General features: G+C 40.0%; 1 protein-coding gene across 2 annotated transcripts in view; it reads left to right on the top strand.

The window, feature by feature from the left end:
* ANK3 (ankyrin 3) overlaps positions 1–19,693 on the top strand; it is a 346,475-nt gene that overhangs the window by 271,584 nt on the left and 55,198 nt on the right. For both annotated transcript variants that reach the window (XM_042862644.1, XM_042862645.1), the window contains exons 25-28: positions 185–308; positions 3,186–3,288; positions 10,460–10,566; positions 18,207–18,431. In XM_042862644.1, coding sequence (XP_042718578.1) covers positions 185–308; positions 3,186–3,288; positions 10,460–10,566; positions 18,207–18,431 — 559 coding nt within the window. The remainder of the gene's footprint in view (positions 1–184; positions 309–3,185; positions 3,289–10,459; positions 10,567–18,206; positions 18,432–19,693) is intronic.

Genomic DNA, 19,693 nt, shown 5'->3' with positions numbered 1-19,693 from the left:
TTTTCTCAGGCCCATTCAGAGGGTGGATAATTGACAGTCTGCACAGGAGGAGCCTTAGGGAAAGTAGGCTTGATGGGATTGCTTACTTGCTGGCAAGCACAAGGAGGGTGTTATAAATTAGTAAGTGCACAAACATTTATGAGACAAGCAGCTGCTGATTTCAGCTTGGCTTTTCTTTTGGCAGGTGAGGATGCAATGACAGGTGACACGGACAAATATCTCGGACCCCAGGATCTAAAAGAGTTGGGCGATGATTCTTTGCCTGCTGAAGGCTACATGGGCTTTAGCCTGGGAGCCCGCTCTGCCAGGTATTGTATTTGCTGTTTCTTGTGTTTGTGTGTCACCACAGTTACAAGTTGTTACCAACCAAGCACTTTCTTTCACTCAAAGCTAGAGTCTATTTTGAAATGAAGCAGACGGGGTGTATTTCCGTGTTATGGTAATACTGTGCCTTTAAAGCATATGTTCATTGCTGTTTTATTTCACAATCTTTGTTCATGTTGGCTTCTTATGGCAACGATACAGAAAACTAACTTCATTTTTTCTGGTATCTACTTGTTCTCTGAGCATCTTCCAGGCCTCTCCTCACTGCGAGTTTCCTACTGGTCTAGAAACTGATCTAGCACCACCACTGATATTTGAGTTCTTCTCACTACTGACCCTCAGACTAGTGCTTACGTTTGAGTATTCCTTGATGGACCGATTTAGCCAAAGAATGTAAATGCCAGAAAAATTGAATTAAATCATTTTGCTGTTTTGGTGCTTTTATTTCTTTAAGGGTGCCAGTGAATAAGCAGACAGATAGTCAGTATTAAAGAGAGTTGGTCCAAGAATTCGTAGAAAGGTGAGGTGAACCCTAAATCTGATGTCAGATTTCTTGTGACTGGAAACAGATCGTGTTGCGTAAAGCAGGCCAAAGTTTCCCTGAACCGGATAAAACATTGTAGAGTTAACATAACGTCTGACTACTGTTGATTCAAACTCACATGTTTGTAGATCAACGTTGTAGGTTTCTTCTTTAAATCTTGCTAAAACCTGCACTGTGCATTGCTCAAAACAAGTAAAGCTGTGTGAAGACAGATTAATTCCATAGCTGTGGATCTGCAGTGTGTTTACTGACAGTTGGATTGTACCGGAGCTAATAATTAAACCTCATATGCTGGAGCCCTGAGGACTTTTTCCTGTACTGTAGTTTAAAGATCTGTTTTAAAAAGTGAATTCATTGTCTAACAGTGAATGGCAACTCCCATAAGGTAAAGCCTCGATGTCTGCTCCTCAAATCTTGTTTGTTATGGTTGCATTAGAAATGCAAGCATGCCTTGCAAATTTACTCTTTAGTAATACCCAGCCATGTTTTGCTTCACTTCCAATTTTTAGGTAAGTTAATAAGAATTTTTGTGATAATACATTCACAGAGAATGCCAAAATGCTTTTAAATGTTCATCAACTAGAACAGAAGGGAGAATCTGATGTCTTTGTACAGTTAATTAGCAAAGCTGATGTGCTGCTTTTAAACATGAGCTGGCATGAACAAGGTCATCAGACAGCACTATATGATGTGGTCAGTTTGTAAGGGATAGAGGAAAGTGTGAGGCCAGCATACAGAGCTGGGTGCTCTGCTTTACAGGACACCTCCTCGTTATGCTGCTCTTCATGCAGAGGTCTAAATTCTCACTCTGCAAATGGGAGAGCAGAATTTCACGGTCAAGGTCTGTTAGATAAACCTGAGAGTTTTCTTTGAGAGAAACCTAATATTTCCATGCTTCTGATTTTAGCAGTGCCATTATTATTTGTTGCTACGTAACTCATGTTTTACATTGCACACATGTTATGCTCAGAGGAGATAAACAACAGTGCTTTTTTTTTTGTTCGGTGAAAAGTATTCTGAGAGTATACCTTACTACTGATTCTGAGTGTAACATTAAGAAATAAACACATTAAATATATAAGCCATCCAAGCCATAACATCTTGCTTTTCCCGTCTGATTCTTTGCTTTCTATTTCTCCTGTTTCTTTTCCACTGTAAATTGCTTTAGTCCTAAAGTCAGGTAAGAAGGCATGGCATCGTGTTACATCCTCCTGCTGCTGCCATTGCTCATCTTCATTTTATTCAGCATTAGAAAATGACATGCTTTTCTTTTGGGGCAGGGGATAGAGGGTGGGAAGAGTTTGCTCAGCCTTAGAGAATATCCGTTTGTTGTTCTAACAAATGTAACTTGATTTCATTATACCCTTTGTCATGTGAGAGTTTGCTTAATGTATGCCTAGAGAATGTAATAAAAATCCTGGTTCTGCTTCCAGCACAAGGAAAAATGTTTGCCAAGGACTAGAAAAGTTCTATTAACAACTACCAAGTGCATGAAATGAGTTGTAGAGTTTTGAGTCTGAACAGTGTTGCTAGTTTAAAGGTGTAACATGTTGTTGGATGTTGCTTTTTATTAATTCATGTTTTATACTACTTTATTTTTTGTCACGTAGTGAGCATGTCTAGGCCTGCAGCATGTTTTTAGCACATACCATAATGTATCTTCCAGGGCTAAGTGTAACACGCTTCAACATTGATTTAATTGCAACACATTCAGAGCAATCATTAATTTCTGAATAATCTAACGTGCACAAAACAATCCCCCAAGTATTGGAATCCGTATTTAATCATTAAGAAATAATTTCTTAATTTATTTCAAAATTCTCTTTTTTTTTTCTTCTCCTAAGTGACTAACTAGGGTGTTTACAACAAAGTCAAAGTGGTTCAGCCACAAAGAGAGAACACCACCACATAAAACTTGCATTTAGTTGAACCTGACTCAGCAGTGTGGGCAGGCACTACAAACTACCCACAGATCCACTAGGACCTGCCCGTATGTGTCTTGTTGCAGGATTAGGGCTTGAAGGCATTTGCAAAAATTCATCTAAATACTCAAATACGCTTTTCTGGATTTATTCTTAAGCCGTAGCATTGCTACCTAAGCAGTAAACATCTGTTTCAGTTTGTTTATGTATATTTTAGGCAAGTAAATATTTAAATACAGTTAAGTACTTACTACTCCATTTTTCCCTTGTATTTATTTCATATAGTATGTATATTTTTCCATCTATCCCTGGAAGTTGCATGTATTAATTTATTTTTATTTTTTGTTCATCTCATTGTCATCTGCACTTTCTATGATAAATGGTAAATACAACAGCCTCCGCTCCTTCAGTTCGGATAGGTCCTACACGCTGAACAGAAGTTCTTATGCCCGAGACAGCATGATGATTGAAGAGCTGCTGGTACCAGCAAAGGATCAGGTATGTTCTGCCTCTCTGGCACCAGGTGTTTGTGCTCTGTGGTTGTAGGGGTGATAATCTGCAGCCCTCAGTTGTGCTTGCAGTGACTACGACTACTCTTGACTGTTGAAAAAGGAGAAGAGCTGCAAGAAAGAAATCATGGGTTTGCCATATTGTGGCTTTGATTTTGTGTTGGTGAGAGTATCTGTGAGATTAATGTTACGTGTATTTTCAGTTTCTTTGTTAAGCTGAGAGCAATGTATTTTACACTAAACAACCGTTGTCTGCACCGTAGAGACCAGGAGTTTGGGTCTTGCCAATTCTGCCCGTAGGGAGAAGACTCCAACCACTGTCCTTGTTTTTCCACCCTTGGGAAAAATTTGGCCTTGTAATGATTGAGCTATTATCCACTAACCAGTTCGTGTCTCTTCCAAACATTTATTCAATGACTAATAAAAGAAACACAGAATCTTTTGACCTGATTACAGCGTGGGAAAGTATTTTGAAAAGCTAATGCTGGAGGTGATAGGGTGCTATATGCTTTGTTTTGTGAGCTCCTTAGCTTTTGGTGGACTTGCTTGTGACTTTTAAATCCAGTTAAGTTATTCATGAGTTTCTTCATCACAGAAGCCAGAGATCTGCTAGGAAGCTGGATAAAACCCACAGAAAAGTTTTTACTTCGGAGTTAAAGAACTGTGGAGTGGAGCTGTTATGTCCTAGAGAAGCATTAGATGGATTGTAACGGAAAACAGATTTTCTGCTATCAATTTTGCAGGGGTTCCATTCAGCAGTGGCAAGTATTCCTGCACAGGGTATTATAGATAGAATACTTTCACAGGGGAAAGGGTCCATGGGGTGAGACTCCAGCTTTTTAAATCTTTTTTGTATTAGTTCCAGTGTAGTGTAAATTGTCCAGTTCTACTACAGCTTTTGCACACAGTTTTGTTAGTATTCTGGCCATGGTATAAATTCTACTCTCTTTAGCAAGGAAATGTACATAAGTCACTCCAAAAGTACTGCCTCCTATTTATTTCCATGGAACCTACAACAGCCACAAAGAGCACAATAACACTATTTGATAGAGCAGTTTTTCATTTGATAGAGCAAATTCTCAGCTACAAAACACTGTTTTTCAACATAGTTACCACCATTAGCTATGCATGTTTGCCAGTGATGAACAAGAGTGTGTGTGCTGCGCTCATAAAAATCTGCACCAGTGGAGGTGAGCCACTGTTTTACAGTTGCTGTGATGACATCATTGCTAAAATATTGCCCATGCAGCCCAGCTTTCATGGAACCCAAGTAGATGAAAGTCAGAAGGTACCAAATCTGAACTATTTGGTGGGTCTGATGGAATAGTCTAGCCAAGATTGGCAATATGCTCCACGGTCTTCAAACTGAGATGAGGCTTGGCATTCTCTTGTTGCAAGAGAAAGATTGTCTTTTTTTCTGGCCTGACTCTGAAAGTTCAAGCCCTCAGCCTTAGTATTGCAGTGTAGCGGTCAGAGTTGATGGTTTGTCCAGATTCCAGGAAATCCATCCAGAGGGATCATTTCTTTCCTATTGCAGAAGACAGTGAACATTACTCGCTGGGGGCTGCATCTTGAACTTTTTCTTCAATGGGGAATTCACCTGTTGCCAGTCTATGGATTCCTGTTTTGAGTATGGCTTGCAGTGGTGACATTGCATCTTGTCACTGTTAATGATGTGGTTCAGGCAGCTGCCCTCTTTAGACTCATATTGGTTGACTAAGTCCTGACAAACTTGCATATGTTGTTCTTTCTGTTCACGTTCATGGGACTCACCTGACAAAAGCTATGCAATATTCCAGCTTTGCCACCATCATTTCCAATGCGTTGAAGGTGATATGCAGCTCTGTATGCAGCTCATTGGTTGTAATCCACTGATCTGTGCACATGAGGTGACCGAGACACTCTTCGTTTTGTGATGTGACAGCTGTGCATGGTCATCTAGAATATGGCTTGTCTTTCACACTGCTGTCACCACTGCTGAAATGCACCACTCACCACATACATGCTTTGATGTCAGATGACTGTTTCTCTGCTGCCATCTGTCACACAGCAGCAAAATGTGACAGAATATTGGTGGGAAGGTTCAGCCTCTACTACCATCCTACCAACATCCGCTCTGATGTCGTAGGCCAACATAATACAATAGGAGGCATTAGCCTTTGTGTATTATTAGATTGTTACTTCCAAATGAAGTGCCGTAAGCCTTCAATAACCTTGATCAATAACAGCTATCTCAGTAATAGAACTTCAGGTGTGAGAACCTAAAATTCCTTTGACAGTTCTTTCTCCTAAGCCTTCATTAAATCTTCCTGATGTGATAGACATAACACAGGAGAGGGAAGCCTTCCCTCCAGTCTGAGAACACATTTTGTTTTAGGATTCTGGTTGTTTTCGGGATTATCATAAAAGTTGATGGTATTGATGGCAGCTATGATGCATTTGATCAAATAACAAGACCTACAAGAAACACTGTGCCAAATAACTCCTAAAGAACATTGTTCAAAGTGTGTATTGTTAACCTGCTTTTATTACAAAATACAACTTGACAATGAAAAGTGACTTCTCTGTGCATGGAGAGGTTGCAGCAACACCTCATTGCATACAGCAGCTCAATGTAGAGCAAATGTCATATTCTGTACAAATGGCTATGGACCTCCATTCTTTCTGGAGAATTGCTTGCAATGGTGCCTCTTCACTTAAAAGTATTAATGCTGAGCAGTAGAGATCAGGCTGTTTTCTTTGCATTTTTAATCTTCATATTTTTGTAGTTCTAGTTTTTGTCCAGCAGTGGTTGTGCAATTATTGCACTTCAACTCCGGTCCAAATCTGTCATACAAAATGAAGTCAGACTGGATGCCTGTCTTAACAGTCTAATTTTGCATGTTATGTTAGTCTTAATTTTTTAGACAAGCTTCAAGTTTCTTGTATCCAGGAGAGCAGGAAATGGTGAAGGTAACGGTGAGAACAATGTCATTCCTAGTTCTAAGCTTTCTCAAGAGGTTTGTAAAACGATTCCCCTGAAAACAAACAACAATAAAACAATGAATTATCTTCTTGAGAAAGGGGACACTGTTAACATTTTTTATGCTATGGCTTTTGCCAGCCTTGAAGTCTTGACAAAAAAATAAGTTTGTCCTTGGGAATTTTCTTGTTCTTCAAGAAAGTTGTCAACCTAAACATATCAAAGGGAAGTTGGATAAAATTTATGGTGCTTCAGCTGAAGTGGGAAAAGTGCATCTGGGAGAGGGAAAATACTCCTGCCTTTGTTCTTCCCATCCCTCCTTTTGCACATTACTGGGTTTCCAAGTAATCTCTGCTTTCACAGTGAAAAGGAAGAAGAAGAATCATGTTCCATCTATGAAAGTCATAGGAACAAAGTTCACAGTGGGTCAAAACCTTATCTTAGAAGACCAGCTGGAAGCTCATACGGGGTATGAGGGGTATTACATAGCTTTGAAGAAGTAACAAGCCATTACCTATTTGTATAAATGGCTTCTCTTCTGTTGTAAAGCATGTACAGTTAATTACAGCAGCTCTCAGGATAAAGGGAATTAATATTACCAGAAATAAAAGGATATTAAAGATGGACAACTATCAAATTGCTGCTAAGGTGGAATCAGAAGATCCCGTGACCACTTCTTCACCAGACCACTGGGAGACTTGGAAGTCTAAAAAGGGTCACGTGAGGAAGATTTAAGACTGTTTTTTGCTGATATTGGCTGCTATCATGAGAGGTTGGGTGTTTGAGAGGATTTTCTAAGAACTGCCAAAGAAGTCAAGACAATCTTCGTTGTTTGAACTTGGTTCTTTATTGCTGATTCTTTTCAACAGGGAAAACTGAGTCCAGGCCATACTGTGCCTCATAACCTGGCTAGAGCAAAGTTAAAATTTGTGTGTCCTAGTGCGTTACCATGGATACTGTAACTCAGACCAAATCTGAGCGACATTCTCCATGGAATAATTTACATCAGCCACAGGCACGATGAATCAGGCTGTCCATTGCATAGCAGCTTGCTGAATCTCTTCTGTCTGGATAAATTCATCTGGGAGGAAGCATAAATTCTTCCATTTGCTGAACTCTGATATTACACAGCCTGGATATTTGGTTATGCAACCAGCAGGATCCTTGACAACAGAACTGTCAGCATTTTAGTACACGCGTTTGCATCTGACAACAACACACCCCCTACCAATGCATATTTAATCTCCCTCAGTCCAAGTAGGGAATGCTTTGCCCTGACCAAACCCAGGACAAATCTTGCAGTTTGGTATCACAGATGATGTACTGTCTTCTGGACTGCTCATACATACTGCAGCTTGCACTGGGAGATTTCTTTGCCTGCCTGGAAAATCCAACACCTCAGCAGGTCAACGGAATGAGATCAGCAGATGTGTGCTGTGTGTAAGATGTGTTTGTCCAGCCATTAGCTTTTATTAGTCTGTTTCTCTGCCAAAATTATTGGGTGCAGTTTTTGTGCTTTTGCTGGCTGTAAATATGCCCCAAAGATTTACTCGAATGCACTCTGTCGGAAAGGAATGCACCAAAGAAGTTCACCTCACGTACAGACCCTGTAGGAATACAGCAAAGAGCCCTATGTGTACATGCAAGTAAACTTACGGCAACTTAGGTGGGGATAGCAGCATCTCTATCTAGATTAGATTGTTTTAGAGAGGTGGTATTTCTTTGAAAATCATATGGCCCTACAGTGCTCATAAACTTTTGACGTTTTTCATCTGTTACAGCAAATGCAATCCTGTGTTTTCTGTATGTTTTTGCATGCCTGGACCTCAGTGCAGGGACAGTTATAGCTCAATGGACATCTGAATGACAAACACTAAATTGTTTTTTCCTCCTTTTTAATGCATGTCTTATAAAAATGTGGTGTGCTATTTTTTATTTATGTTTATCTAAATATTTACAATTTCTGATACCACATCCGGATCCCAACATCTCTGGAGTCAGAAAGTAATTGTGTATTTGGTATGAGCTCTTACAAAATTAGGTGACTTGGAACAACAGAAATCCACAGTGGCAGTTTTTGTGTCTAAACCACAGGCTCTTCAAGGCATGTGGAAGAGTCCCATGTATTCTACTGGAAGGAGTTATAAAACTGTCTTCATTAAACTGAATTATAACACATTTTTCAAAGTAGTGCTAATTAAATTCAGTGCCGTTGTTTAATCACCATTGTTTTTAAATGGCATTAATTTTATCTGTTACATCTCTTGGTGTATTTTGTGGTCAATGTGTGCCACACTTAGCAGTGTGTTTGCCTGTTACCGTTGTCTGTGATTGAACCATCAGGCCTCAAGTGCATATTTCACAGTACAAAGACTGGTAGAAGATCCTAATAAAAGAGCTTAAGGTAGCAAAAGAAGGAGGCATTGAAAACGTGTGCTATAGTGTTGGACAGATGATAAAGGGAAGCTGTCCCCTGCAGATATTACTACTAATTAGCAGTAAATTATAATCTTGTCAGTTGTGGGAGTAAGCCTGGGGTGCTTATTTAATTGCAAGAAATGTCCAAAGAGTATCAAACCCCAGAGTATCATAGAATCATAGAATGGCCTGGATTGAAAAGGGCCACAGTGATCATCTAGTTTCAACCTCCTTGCCACAGGCAGGGTTGCCAACCACCAGACCTGGCTGCCCGGAGCTGCATCCAGCCTGGCCTTGAATGCCTCCAGGCATGGGGCATCTGCAATCTCCTTGGGCAACCTATTCCAGCGTGTCACCACTCTCTGTATGGAAAAACTTCCTCCTAATATCTAACCTAAACCTCCCCTGTCTCAGTTTAAAACCATTCCCCCTTGTTCTATCACTATCCACCCACTCTCGTAAACAGTTGTTCCCCCTCCTATTTGTATGCTCCCTTCAAATATTGGAAGGCCCCAATGAGGTCTCCAAGAAGTAACAGGAACGTTGCAGGTTCTGACCAACAGCAGATCAGTGTCTGTTTGCTTTTCTTGTGGAAGCTTCTGAACAGAAGTATCTCGGGATTTTTATGACTGGCTTTATAGATTTACTACTAATGCTGGCATTTCCATTCAAAATAATACGCTTACAATACCTCTGTATGCCAGTACATTAACAAAAATTTTAAAAAGTGAAAGTTATAAAACTCCTCTCTGCAGAGGTGTGCGTTTGTGTTTGGCTCAGGTTTGAGTGGTAGTCATGGAATTTAATTTGAAAACGGCCCATGAGGTTTTAGTCTTCACAGTATTGAGAAAGAAAGTGGATAAATCAGCCTGTAGTTAACTGTCATCAGAAAACAACCTGCCTGGAGGAAACACTGATGTTTGTAACACCATCTTGGTGGAGGATGGTCTGTGTGTTGCATGGCAGTATCTTGACTTAGTTTTATTTGTGTAACTCCTAATGGTGGTTGCATAAATGGTTTCATATTGCCCTGGAAATATAATCTAACAGTACTTACAGATGTGATTTATTTAATTTCCTAGGGGAAAAAAAGAAGGGGGGGATGACAAAAAGAAGACAAAAATATATATATATTTGCCACAAATGGCTTTGCTATACAGAAGATTTACAGAGTGAGACCTTGTTGCAGGACATGCGAAGCCTGCGTGCGCTCATGTCTACAGGCAGTAGTCAGAACCAAACTAAGCCTCGGTGTCGGTCAGATGAGACAGTTTAATTAGAGCACTGGTGTGCCAGGGCTACACAGGGTTATAACTATTTTTATACAGATGAGTAGGGATGGTGGCACTCCAGGATAGTGCTCATGTTGATTGTACAGATAGAAGTTGTGCTCAAGTAAGGATCTGGGCAGTGGCATTTTCTGTGCGGGAATAATATGCTGCCTGTTTATATAGCATATGATTGTAGTACAAACTGTAGTATTTTTTCAGTTATCTTTAACTTTGTGTGTGTAAATACAGATTGAAGAGAGGTGTGCGTGTAACTGAAGGAGCCGGTGAGAGCTAGCAAAAGAAATTTTGAAAAGAAGTTTGAAGACATGAGATAAATTTCTCTCTGGGTTCCATATTTCTATTCAGGAATTTCTAGTAATTCAACACCTAGGATACTGGCTATAGGAAAGGGGACGGATCTAAATGTAAGGGAATTATATTAATAAGCTTGTATTTAAGACAAGTGTTTTACATCTTACGTTTGTTTTTGTGTTTGTTTGTTTTTTAAGCACCTGACGTTTCAGAGGGAGTTTGATTCTGATTCTCTCAGACACTACAGCTGGGCTGCAGACACCTTGGACAATGTTAACCTTGTTTCAAGTCCCATCCATTCTGGGTAGGTCATTTAGCAGATTTCCTTTATGTTTAAATGTGGAAATGTGTTAGATGAAGAATATGGTGTTCTGTGATGGCTGATGACATGCCTGTTCTTGCTCCAGTTGAAGCCAGTGGCAAAATTCACACTGGCTTCAACGTGGGTGCTTAATAACAGGAGTCAGGCTAAATTGTTGCTTATCAAACCAGAACTTTGCGTCTGCATTTATTTTCTGAATGCCAAAAACGTGGTAATCCCACAGGCTTCTCTTTAATAGTCATGTTTTGCTTTTTCTGTTGCTTATGCTTTCAAGTGTTGTAAGGTGATTTTGTTTGAATTATATTAAATTATTTGAAGCATGAAGTCATAGCGTTAATGCTTTTTGTTCTTTCTTACAGGAAGAATGAGGGGCTTTAATTTCATGTTTTATATATGTCTCTATACTCCTGTCTGTTCTCCAAAATACATGGTTTGACTTCAGTCATTTATACAAGAATCATTACTGTGCTGACAGTGCTTCTTGGCAGTAGCACACAAACCTGATTAAATGCAACAGGAGTAATTTTGGAATGCACGTTATAAAAATTTACAAATAAATATGTAGCTGAATATAATATTGCATATAAGATTGTCCTCTATAAATCTTGATTGTATAATTTTCAGGATCAGGGCATAAAGTTTCATATCTTTTTAATTTACTTCCCCACTTTGTGACTAATTACATTCTTAAAATGAAAACGTCTCCAGCACAAACCAAACATTTTCAGTTCCAAGGTAACAATAAGTCCCACAGACCTAAAGCCACAGGCCCACAATAAGCATAAACACCTGCTTGAGCTGAATGGAACTATGCATTGGTGGGGTTCGAGGTCTTGATTTACTAAAACACTGCGTATGTTCAGTGCTAGAATTGAAATATCAGTAGCTTCATAATGAAAAGTTGAAGCCTGTAAGCATGGAAGGATATGACCTTCCATGGGACCTCAGAGAGCTCGCAGGCCACCCGTTTGTTTTATGGCAGGATTAAATGTAAGCAACCTGTTCCTGAAATATGATCAATTTCTTCATCGCCACTTAAGATCTATGGTCTTCTAGCTTCTTTGTCTCACTGTCTGTTACAATATTTCTTTCCTTGATATTCAAAGTCTCTTTGCCAGTTAAGCCTATTTCTTGTCTTATCACTGGTATTCGTGGAGTACAGTATCTTAGTAGTCTCTTTACAATATTTTATGTTGTGGAACATAAAATGGAAAAAAATGGAACATTCTCTTCTCTTTTGTAAACTAATATCTCAGGTCTTGCTAGGTGGTGCTTCCTGCACACCACAGGATTCTTGCAGGCATCCCCTGCCTCTCTCTTTTTGATGATTGATTGTTTCTAAACCAGTTTGGGCATCAGGCTTCCAAAGAGGAGACATCATCAGTACTGACTAGGATAGGATTGCTACTTCTGTGTCTGACACATGGCACAGCTAGTCCTAAGGAATCCCACAGTGACACTTAATGTTCTGGTAATTGCAGCTTCTGTTAGTAGACATGTTTGACCTGCAAGCATTTCTTAGTTTCTTTCTGAAGTTCTGCAATCTAGGTATTTTTTACTATGTTTTGTGCTTATGTGTTTGGTTCTTCTATTTGTACTTACCTTTACTGTATTTTAGATTGCTGTTATCAGAACCCATTTTAGCAAGATAGCTTTTAATTTTGCTCCTCTTTTCCTAAGTGTTATTCAGACCTTTCTGTCCAGTGCTCAAATCATGAATGAAGACACTAGCTTGGTGCCTGGCCAGGCCCAGGACAGTACAGTGAAATCCCCACTTGAATTTTCCTTTCAGTTTGGCAGGAAAACGCAAAGGGTAGCTCTTCTGAGGCTGTTTGTTAAGTGTTTGTGCACTTATATGTACTGTGCTTCACATGCTTACTGGAGTACAAATAGAGAATTTCCATGCATCCACTGGATAAGTTGCCCTGTAAAAGAAGGTAGTTGATTCAATTTGATGTATGTTACTCTTGCAGCAAATATTTTGGCTTTTTCTTGTTTTGAGAATTGTTGATGGTAGTTGAGTTCTAATCGCTGTATTATTCCTATACGTTGGTTGTCATTGTCCCCATAAATTGATTGTTGGATAATTTACTCCTGAACATTTGCAGTAATCAATGTTAGAATGATGGCCTAAAATTTTCTGGCTCTTCTTCTTCCTGGTACAGAATAGAGCTGATGTTTGCCTTCTGCTGGTCCTCTAGAACCACTTTGTTCAATGTGCTCATTAATGCTTCCAGCCCTTCAAAACATACAGTCTGTGGACATGGGATCTTTTGCATTAACTACTTGAGAGTCCCCGCTAATGCCTGCAGCTAAGACTGCTGTTTGGAGGGGAAGGCCTGCAGACCTGCAGCTGTGCAGAAAACTATGGGGCTGCAGAGGAGAAAGGAGATGGTAAGGGAGAGAATCCAAACACCGAAACACTGCCACCAGGTGTGGCTTTTCTGGCCTGTCACATTTTATGGATAAAGTCCACCTGAAATGATACTGAGACTCAGTTCCTTTCTTGGAAAAAAAGAAACAACAAACAAACAAACACCTTTTTGCTCGTTTTTTATCGTGATCTCCAATGATAATATGATACTGTTTGATTGTCCCCATTATCTTCATCTAGGGGTAACCGCCAGATGTTCATCTTGCATCTTCCAGTACCTTGGCATTTCTGAGAGGCATTAAAACATGAGTTCTCTTTTCTGAAAATCCACTCCTTTCCTGCTTAGTCCCCTCACCTGGTCCCTGCTTGCTCTGTGCCCGCAGGCAGAAATGTGACAGCTGGCTCCCCAGCTGCCAGCAGCCCTTGGGGTCGGGGTCACCCTGTGGCTGAAGCCTGACCTCACTGCCCTCCACATTCCTCATTCTCCTGAGCCTGCAGCATGCCATAGTGGGGCCACCCCTCTGCAGCCTGCTGCCTCAGCTGGCTCCTTTCCCCTTGCACCTGCTGCCAGAAGAGAGCATCGATGTTTCTTCCCATTTCTAAACTCAGGCAGAAGGAGAATTTGGGGCAGCAGGTTGTGTGTATCCAGCAATGTATCAGTGAAAGGGGAAGAGAGAAGGAAGTGCTGGCAGTAATTTTGACTCTTCTGGTTTTTCCTTTTTTTAAGCCAAGACAGTATTCAATGTTTTTCTTTCTGGGTGCAGGTAAATTGTTTTGCCAGCATGTTTTAACAGAGTCCAGTGTAAATAAGACATTAAAATATGCTGTGAATTGTGAAGCTTCTGAAAGGGTAGATCCACTTCACCAAGGTGACCTCCAGCTCTCAGATGTGAGCCTTCTTGTGACCTCCCAGTCAAATTGTGGCTGTGCTCTCTTCTTATTGCCCTTTTAAACTCCTTGATTTCCTGAGCCCAAAGAAAGAAATGAATGTGTTACTCTCTCCCAAACTGAGAAACTAAAAAATGCGAGATCCAGTCTTGCAAAGTGTCATATTCAAGTTAATTATTCCAACCTTTTTAGAGAGAGAATTTATTTTTGAAAGCAGTGTCATGAATGGCAAAGGTTGATATTCCCTTCAGATATTCTGCCATACATATTTTATAAGCTATACTTTGGAAAATAAACGACTATAGAAAAGCACAATACCTGATTTTACATCACACAGTGAAACTTGTTTTGGGAATCAAAGAAGTTCTTTTAAAGTAAATTCTCTGTTGACCTGAGTAAATCTCACATGCTTTTCACTGTTCCATGAACTTCTGTGTTTCTCAGAGAAGTTACAGATTTGTGCTGACCAGTGAAATGAAAACTTCCCTTCAGATAGTTTTTTTTTTTTCCATGAGTGGTGTATTTTATGTCATGGTTTGTGATATGCGAAGCAAAAGCCAAATCATTTTTAAAGCTGAACTTCAAACATGTTACTTTTGTTATTTTTTTTCTGATTGATACTTTTCCTTTGCGCTTATTATTGATATTTTCTGTTGCTTGCCTCTAATTATCTTATATTAATTTTTCCCATTTGCTTTTAAATTATTTTGCAGCTATTCCTCTCCACTTCCCCAGTATGATTCAAGGTGATAACTCTGTGCTTTCTGTGAATCCTCATCTTTTTTTTTTTTTTCAAACTTGTTTCCCACAGTCAGAGTGTATGTAGATGTTTGTAGTGCATCCGCCCACATCCTCATCCCTTCCATATATTCAAGTAGAAATGCTCACCAGCATTTAGCATTTGTGTTTAGAGATCATACTGTAATTTCCATTATTAGTACAGCATTAATGTAGGTAAGCATCGACTACTAATCTTTGTGATAGAAAGTGCATGAAATACTGTTTAAAATTATTATTATTGCTTGAAATGATAAAATACTAATCAGGGAACTAAACAGAGAATTACTATAATCTCAACAATAGTGACTTTTATATGGGATCAATACACACCAAGACTGATCTGCTAAGGGTTTTATCTTCACAGAAGGCTGTAGTGTGGCATAGACACCCTCGCTGGCTGTAAGAGGGCTGGTTCCTTTGCTGGGGAGTGGACTTGTGCCAGGGGCTGATCTTCCCTTGCTGTGAGCATTGCTGAGCCCCAGGCTGGGCAGTGTAAGTGCCTGCCATCAAACCCTGCCCACCTATCCCCATACAACCTAAATAAATACACCTGGGAAGTCTGGGTCCAATTTTTATAGCTATGTCTAACTTCCATTGATTTTTGTATACCGTGTCAGTTGATTTAGGTGCCTAGATTTTTAAAAATCCATGGTTACATACTTACATCTTTTAAGTCATGTGGATGCAGGGGCGTCTTATCTGAGTGGAAGCTCTGGCATTTTTGTGTGAGATGAAGAACTTTTGTATTAATTATGAGCTGACTTAGCATGTTAGTAATCACATAGACAATAGGCAGCTCTCCAAAGCTCTGCCTTGCACTGAGCCATCAGGCCAAGCTCCCCGGAGGCCCCACCTCGCTGTGCACTCCAGCCAGATGTGCCCCTCAGCACAGCTGCTGCGGCCACCCTGAAGGGATGCTCCAGCCTCTCGCTCTGTGCTTCTCTCTCAACAGAATTGGTTCTATCTTTCTGCAGACCAAAGCCAAGTGCATTTCTAAAAAGCCATCGTGGCACAACTATAGCGGATTCCTCTCTCAGTGTTTTCCCTTCAGAGACCAAGGGCTGTGAGTCCCCTCTCAGTATTTTACTTTGTTTCATAAATGATAATAGATTGTCTTGAACTCTCTTCACAGCTAGTCACAAGCTGGCTCCTTGCCAGCTCTGAAGACCAACTGTAGCCTACTTTCCCCACAGGTTCAGTGACATCTGCCTCATCCCATCAGTGCTCACCATGAAGAGCAGTTGCAGGGTGAAAAAACAGAATGACTGGCTAGTAGCAGTTAGTGAGCAATGGGGAGTGAGGCTAGGCTCTCTGTAGCTGCTGTTTTTGATTGTTTACAGCCCATTGTTAGCAAACTGGTAAGTTTCTAGTCAGTGGTTTGCAGGACAGCTAACATCTTGTATCTATAAATATTAAGTTACTGTAACTTATACTGTAATTTAAAAAGTCAATGATATTGGTTTTAATATAGATAAAATATTGAAAGCGTTTGGATAACCATTCAGCAGACATTCCACTAAAACATAATTCCTTTTATTAGGAATTGGGCTACCTAGTGGCAGCACTTGAATTTGTTCAGTGGTATACATAGTGTTTTCTCTAGGAGAGAAATGTAGGCACATTTTATTTGTATGAAAACTAGTGTAAGACATGACAAATCATAGAATCATAGAGTGGCTTGGGTTGGAAGCAACCTCAAGGATGATCAAGCTCCAACTCCACTCTCGCGTGCAGGGCCACCAACCTCCTTATCTAATGCTGGAGCAGACAAATATTGTTCCATGCTTCAGCCTTCTAAAGTATGTGTAGCACAAAGACTGATAAGTTAGAGTTAGGGTCATCTGGGAGATGTGCTTTATCTTCCTATCTCTATAGATGCATTTTAATTTAATTTGAAAAAGGGCAGCCTAGCAATTTTTTTCTATAATTCAGTTGGACAACTTTTTTCTTGCTTCATATATTTACAGCTGACCTCCTTATGTGCCTGCCTCCTACAGTGCACTCAATACAAAGTTTTGATTATGCTCCTGCTTTTGTGCAAATTTTTCCCACCCACGTTGGCAGGACTTTCAAATGTGTCTTTTTTGCTGGGCTTGCCACTTGCATGTCAGCTGTTACTTTTGATATCCTGCTGGTCTCAAAAGCAAATCAAACTTTCTTACATAAATTTTCATATACACTTAAAAGCACTTGGTTTGGTTTTGTTTTGTTTTTGTTTTTGTTTTGTTTTTTTTGTTTTAAAGAATCTTCATGACCCCCCTGGATTATTGGCTCTTAGCCTGCATTATGTTTACAGTAGGGAGCCAGGAAATGGAATGGATTCACCTTCTAGTCTTGTGAAGATTTAGCCTGTGAGATCTGGAAGTTTTGGCAACAGCCTTGAAAATACTGAAGCTATTCAGCAGATGTGCCAGCTATGTGAGCATCTTTGCATCATACAGAAGGAGCAAACAAACAAAAAAATGGACAGGCACCAAGGCTGAATTTGTAACTCTTGTCCCTGTTGATGCTGGCCCATTAACTGAATCTGTCTGTAGTTTATGTTCTAGAGAGAATGGAACCTCAAAGGAGCACCCTAGTAACCCCTTAGCCTTTAAGTAACCTGTAGGTTTTGATCCCCTTAAACTGGAAGAATTATTTGCTGCAGTTTTGAAAGAGGGTGAAGTGTGTTGCCAGCCTTGGAAGGAGGCTCCAGTTTGCTATCACTGTTGTGATTTGTTAAGGACAGTAATGCTTCACATACACTGCTGCTCAGCATTTCACAGATGAAATAGTCCATGACTATTAGCAGTTATTCTTCTCAGTATTATTATTATTCCCTTGCTATTAAAAGTAATTCAATTTTTAAGTCTACCACTTACCCTTTAAAAATGTAATTGCTTATTCTTTAATTATTAATTGGAAAATTTGGCATTGGAAAGAATGTTTTTTCCCCTAATGCAGCTTTTTGCTAAGGAACGTCATCTTCACAGAGGGCTAATGGCATGGTTTTCTCAAGAGTGCCAGCAGTCTAAAGCTAGTTACATTCCTGATATTCTTACTCATTCCCCATCAGCGGAAGCAACTGTAGCTCCAACTGTCACCCACAGTGCCAGCAGTCTCTGTCAGCCAGCAGAAGTGTTTGCAGATGAGAGTTTGAGGAGGTTGTGAAGGCTGAGACTCCTACAACAATGTGCACTTTTGATCCTCCGTTTTCTACGCTGTCTGGTTCCTTTCTGCATGTGGGGCTCATTACTTATTTTTGGACAGTAGAGATAACAATAACAGAGGGCTGATCTTAAATTCTAATACGACACTACTAATACGCTACTTGTGAACTCTCTAATCCAAATTACTCAGTAGCACCTGATTATTCACCTGATATTTCACTGTAATATTGCTAGACCTTTAGAAATTCCTGCTTTTCTTAACCAATAGTTAACATGTAAGTATAAATAAATTATTATGTTCTTCTTAGTTTATCTGGGACTGGGAGGACTTTTCCGATAAGCTTTTAAGTTTGTGGCAGTTGACTTTTTGCTGATGTTTTCCCTGCTTATTTTATGACTGTTTTTAATGACTTGTTTCCTTTTCCCTGCAGTTTCCTGGTTAGTTTTATGGTCGATGCCCGCGGGGGTTCGATGAGAGGTAGTCGTCATCATGGAATGAGAATTATCATCCCACCACGCAAATGCACAGCACCAACCCGCATTACCTGCCGCTTGGTAAAGAGGCATAAGCTGGCCAGCCCACCACCAATGGTTGAAGGAGAAGGATTAGCAAGTAGACTTGTAGAAATGGGGCCGGCAGGGGCACAATTTTTAGGGTGAGTTCTTCTATGAATTTCATTGTTCACACTGGTGTTGCATCTTCCATTTCTGTTATTCTGTGGATCTAAGAAGTTAAACATTGACTTTACCTCATTTGGCCATGTAAGATTAGGTTACTTATCTTAAAATAGTTAAAAAAAAAAAAAAAAAAAAAAAAAAAAAAGCCAAACTGCAGTTCCTACCTTGAAAGTACCTTTGTGTTTTAAGAGGAGCTTTGCCTCTATGATGACTGCAGGGAGAAGCCAAAGGTAAGGAAAGACGTGAAAAGGCCAGATCCCTGCCCCCAGCTACTTGTGCAACCTCCCTTTGAAGTCAGGAGGACTCGTGAGCCTGTAACCCAGAGCACGTTTTGACCCTCTCTCTCACAGAGTGCCAGAGGGATGTCACTGTCACAGAAGTGCATCCTAAACAGTCACAAGGGCCCAAACATTGAGCTCAGTTCCCTGTGCCATAGTGCATACATGGCTTCTGCCCAAGTTGCTGCGAGCTGCCTCTCTTCCTCCCAAGTAGCAAGGCCGCGGAGGGTGATGGCAGAGCACTTACTATAGAGCATCAAGGAGCACAAATGCTAGGAACTAACATTTTTTAAAGCTTAAAATAGGGGAAACAATCCACTATGATGTGGCTTTTTTTTTTCCTAATTATAAATTTTGTTCATTACCGTGAGTGGCACCTTGGTGTAAACTGCCGGTTCTGTTGGGAATGACAGCTTGTTCCTAATTTCCCCTTCTTGTTTCTCTTCCTGCTGCATGGATGTTATTCAGTAAACTGCATCTTCCTAAATCTCCTCCCCCTCTAAATGAGGGCGAGAGCATGGTTAGCCGAATCCTGCAGCTTGGTCCACAAGGAACAAAATTTATTGGGTAGGATATATACGGAAAAGATACAGAATGTCTACAGTTTTTCTTTTGTTTCCAATTTTTCGTTATTCCCATTTATTTATTTATTTAGTTTTCTAAAGCTTTCAGTTGACTTATGTCACTGAAAGAAAATCATAGTGGCTTGATTTAATATAGCTCTGCTACTACCTTGTGCTTACAGGCATGTAAAATTCACTGCCAGCATTCTGCTTTCATAACTTCTGTGCTTTTGTAATTTTTTAAATTTGAAGTGTTTCAACTGCATCAAATACATTTTAATACACAGTGACAGTCCTTTAATTTCAACCCCGTAGTAGAGAAGGTATTTACAGGCCTTGAGTGAGTCTGTTTTGGGAAGAGCATTGTCAAATGTGGTCGTATAAAGTCTATTATTTATA

This window comes from Lagopus leucura, unplaced genomic scaffold (genome assembly GCF_019238085.1).
Source record: "Lagopus leucura isolate 7727_CA_CO unplaced genomic scaffold, USGS_WTPT01 Super-Scaffold_739, whole genome shotgun sequence".
NCBI lineage: Eukaryota > Metazoa > Chordata > Aves > Galliformes > Phasianidae > Lagopus > Lagopus leucura.
The sequence above is the reverse complement of the archived record's forward strand: the minus strand, read 5'-3'. Positions and strand labels throughout refer to the sequence as shown.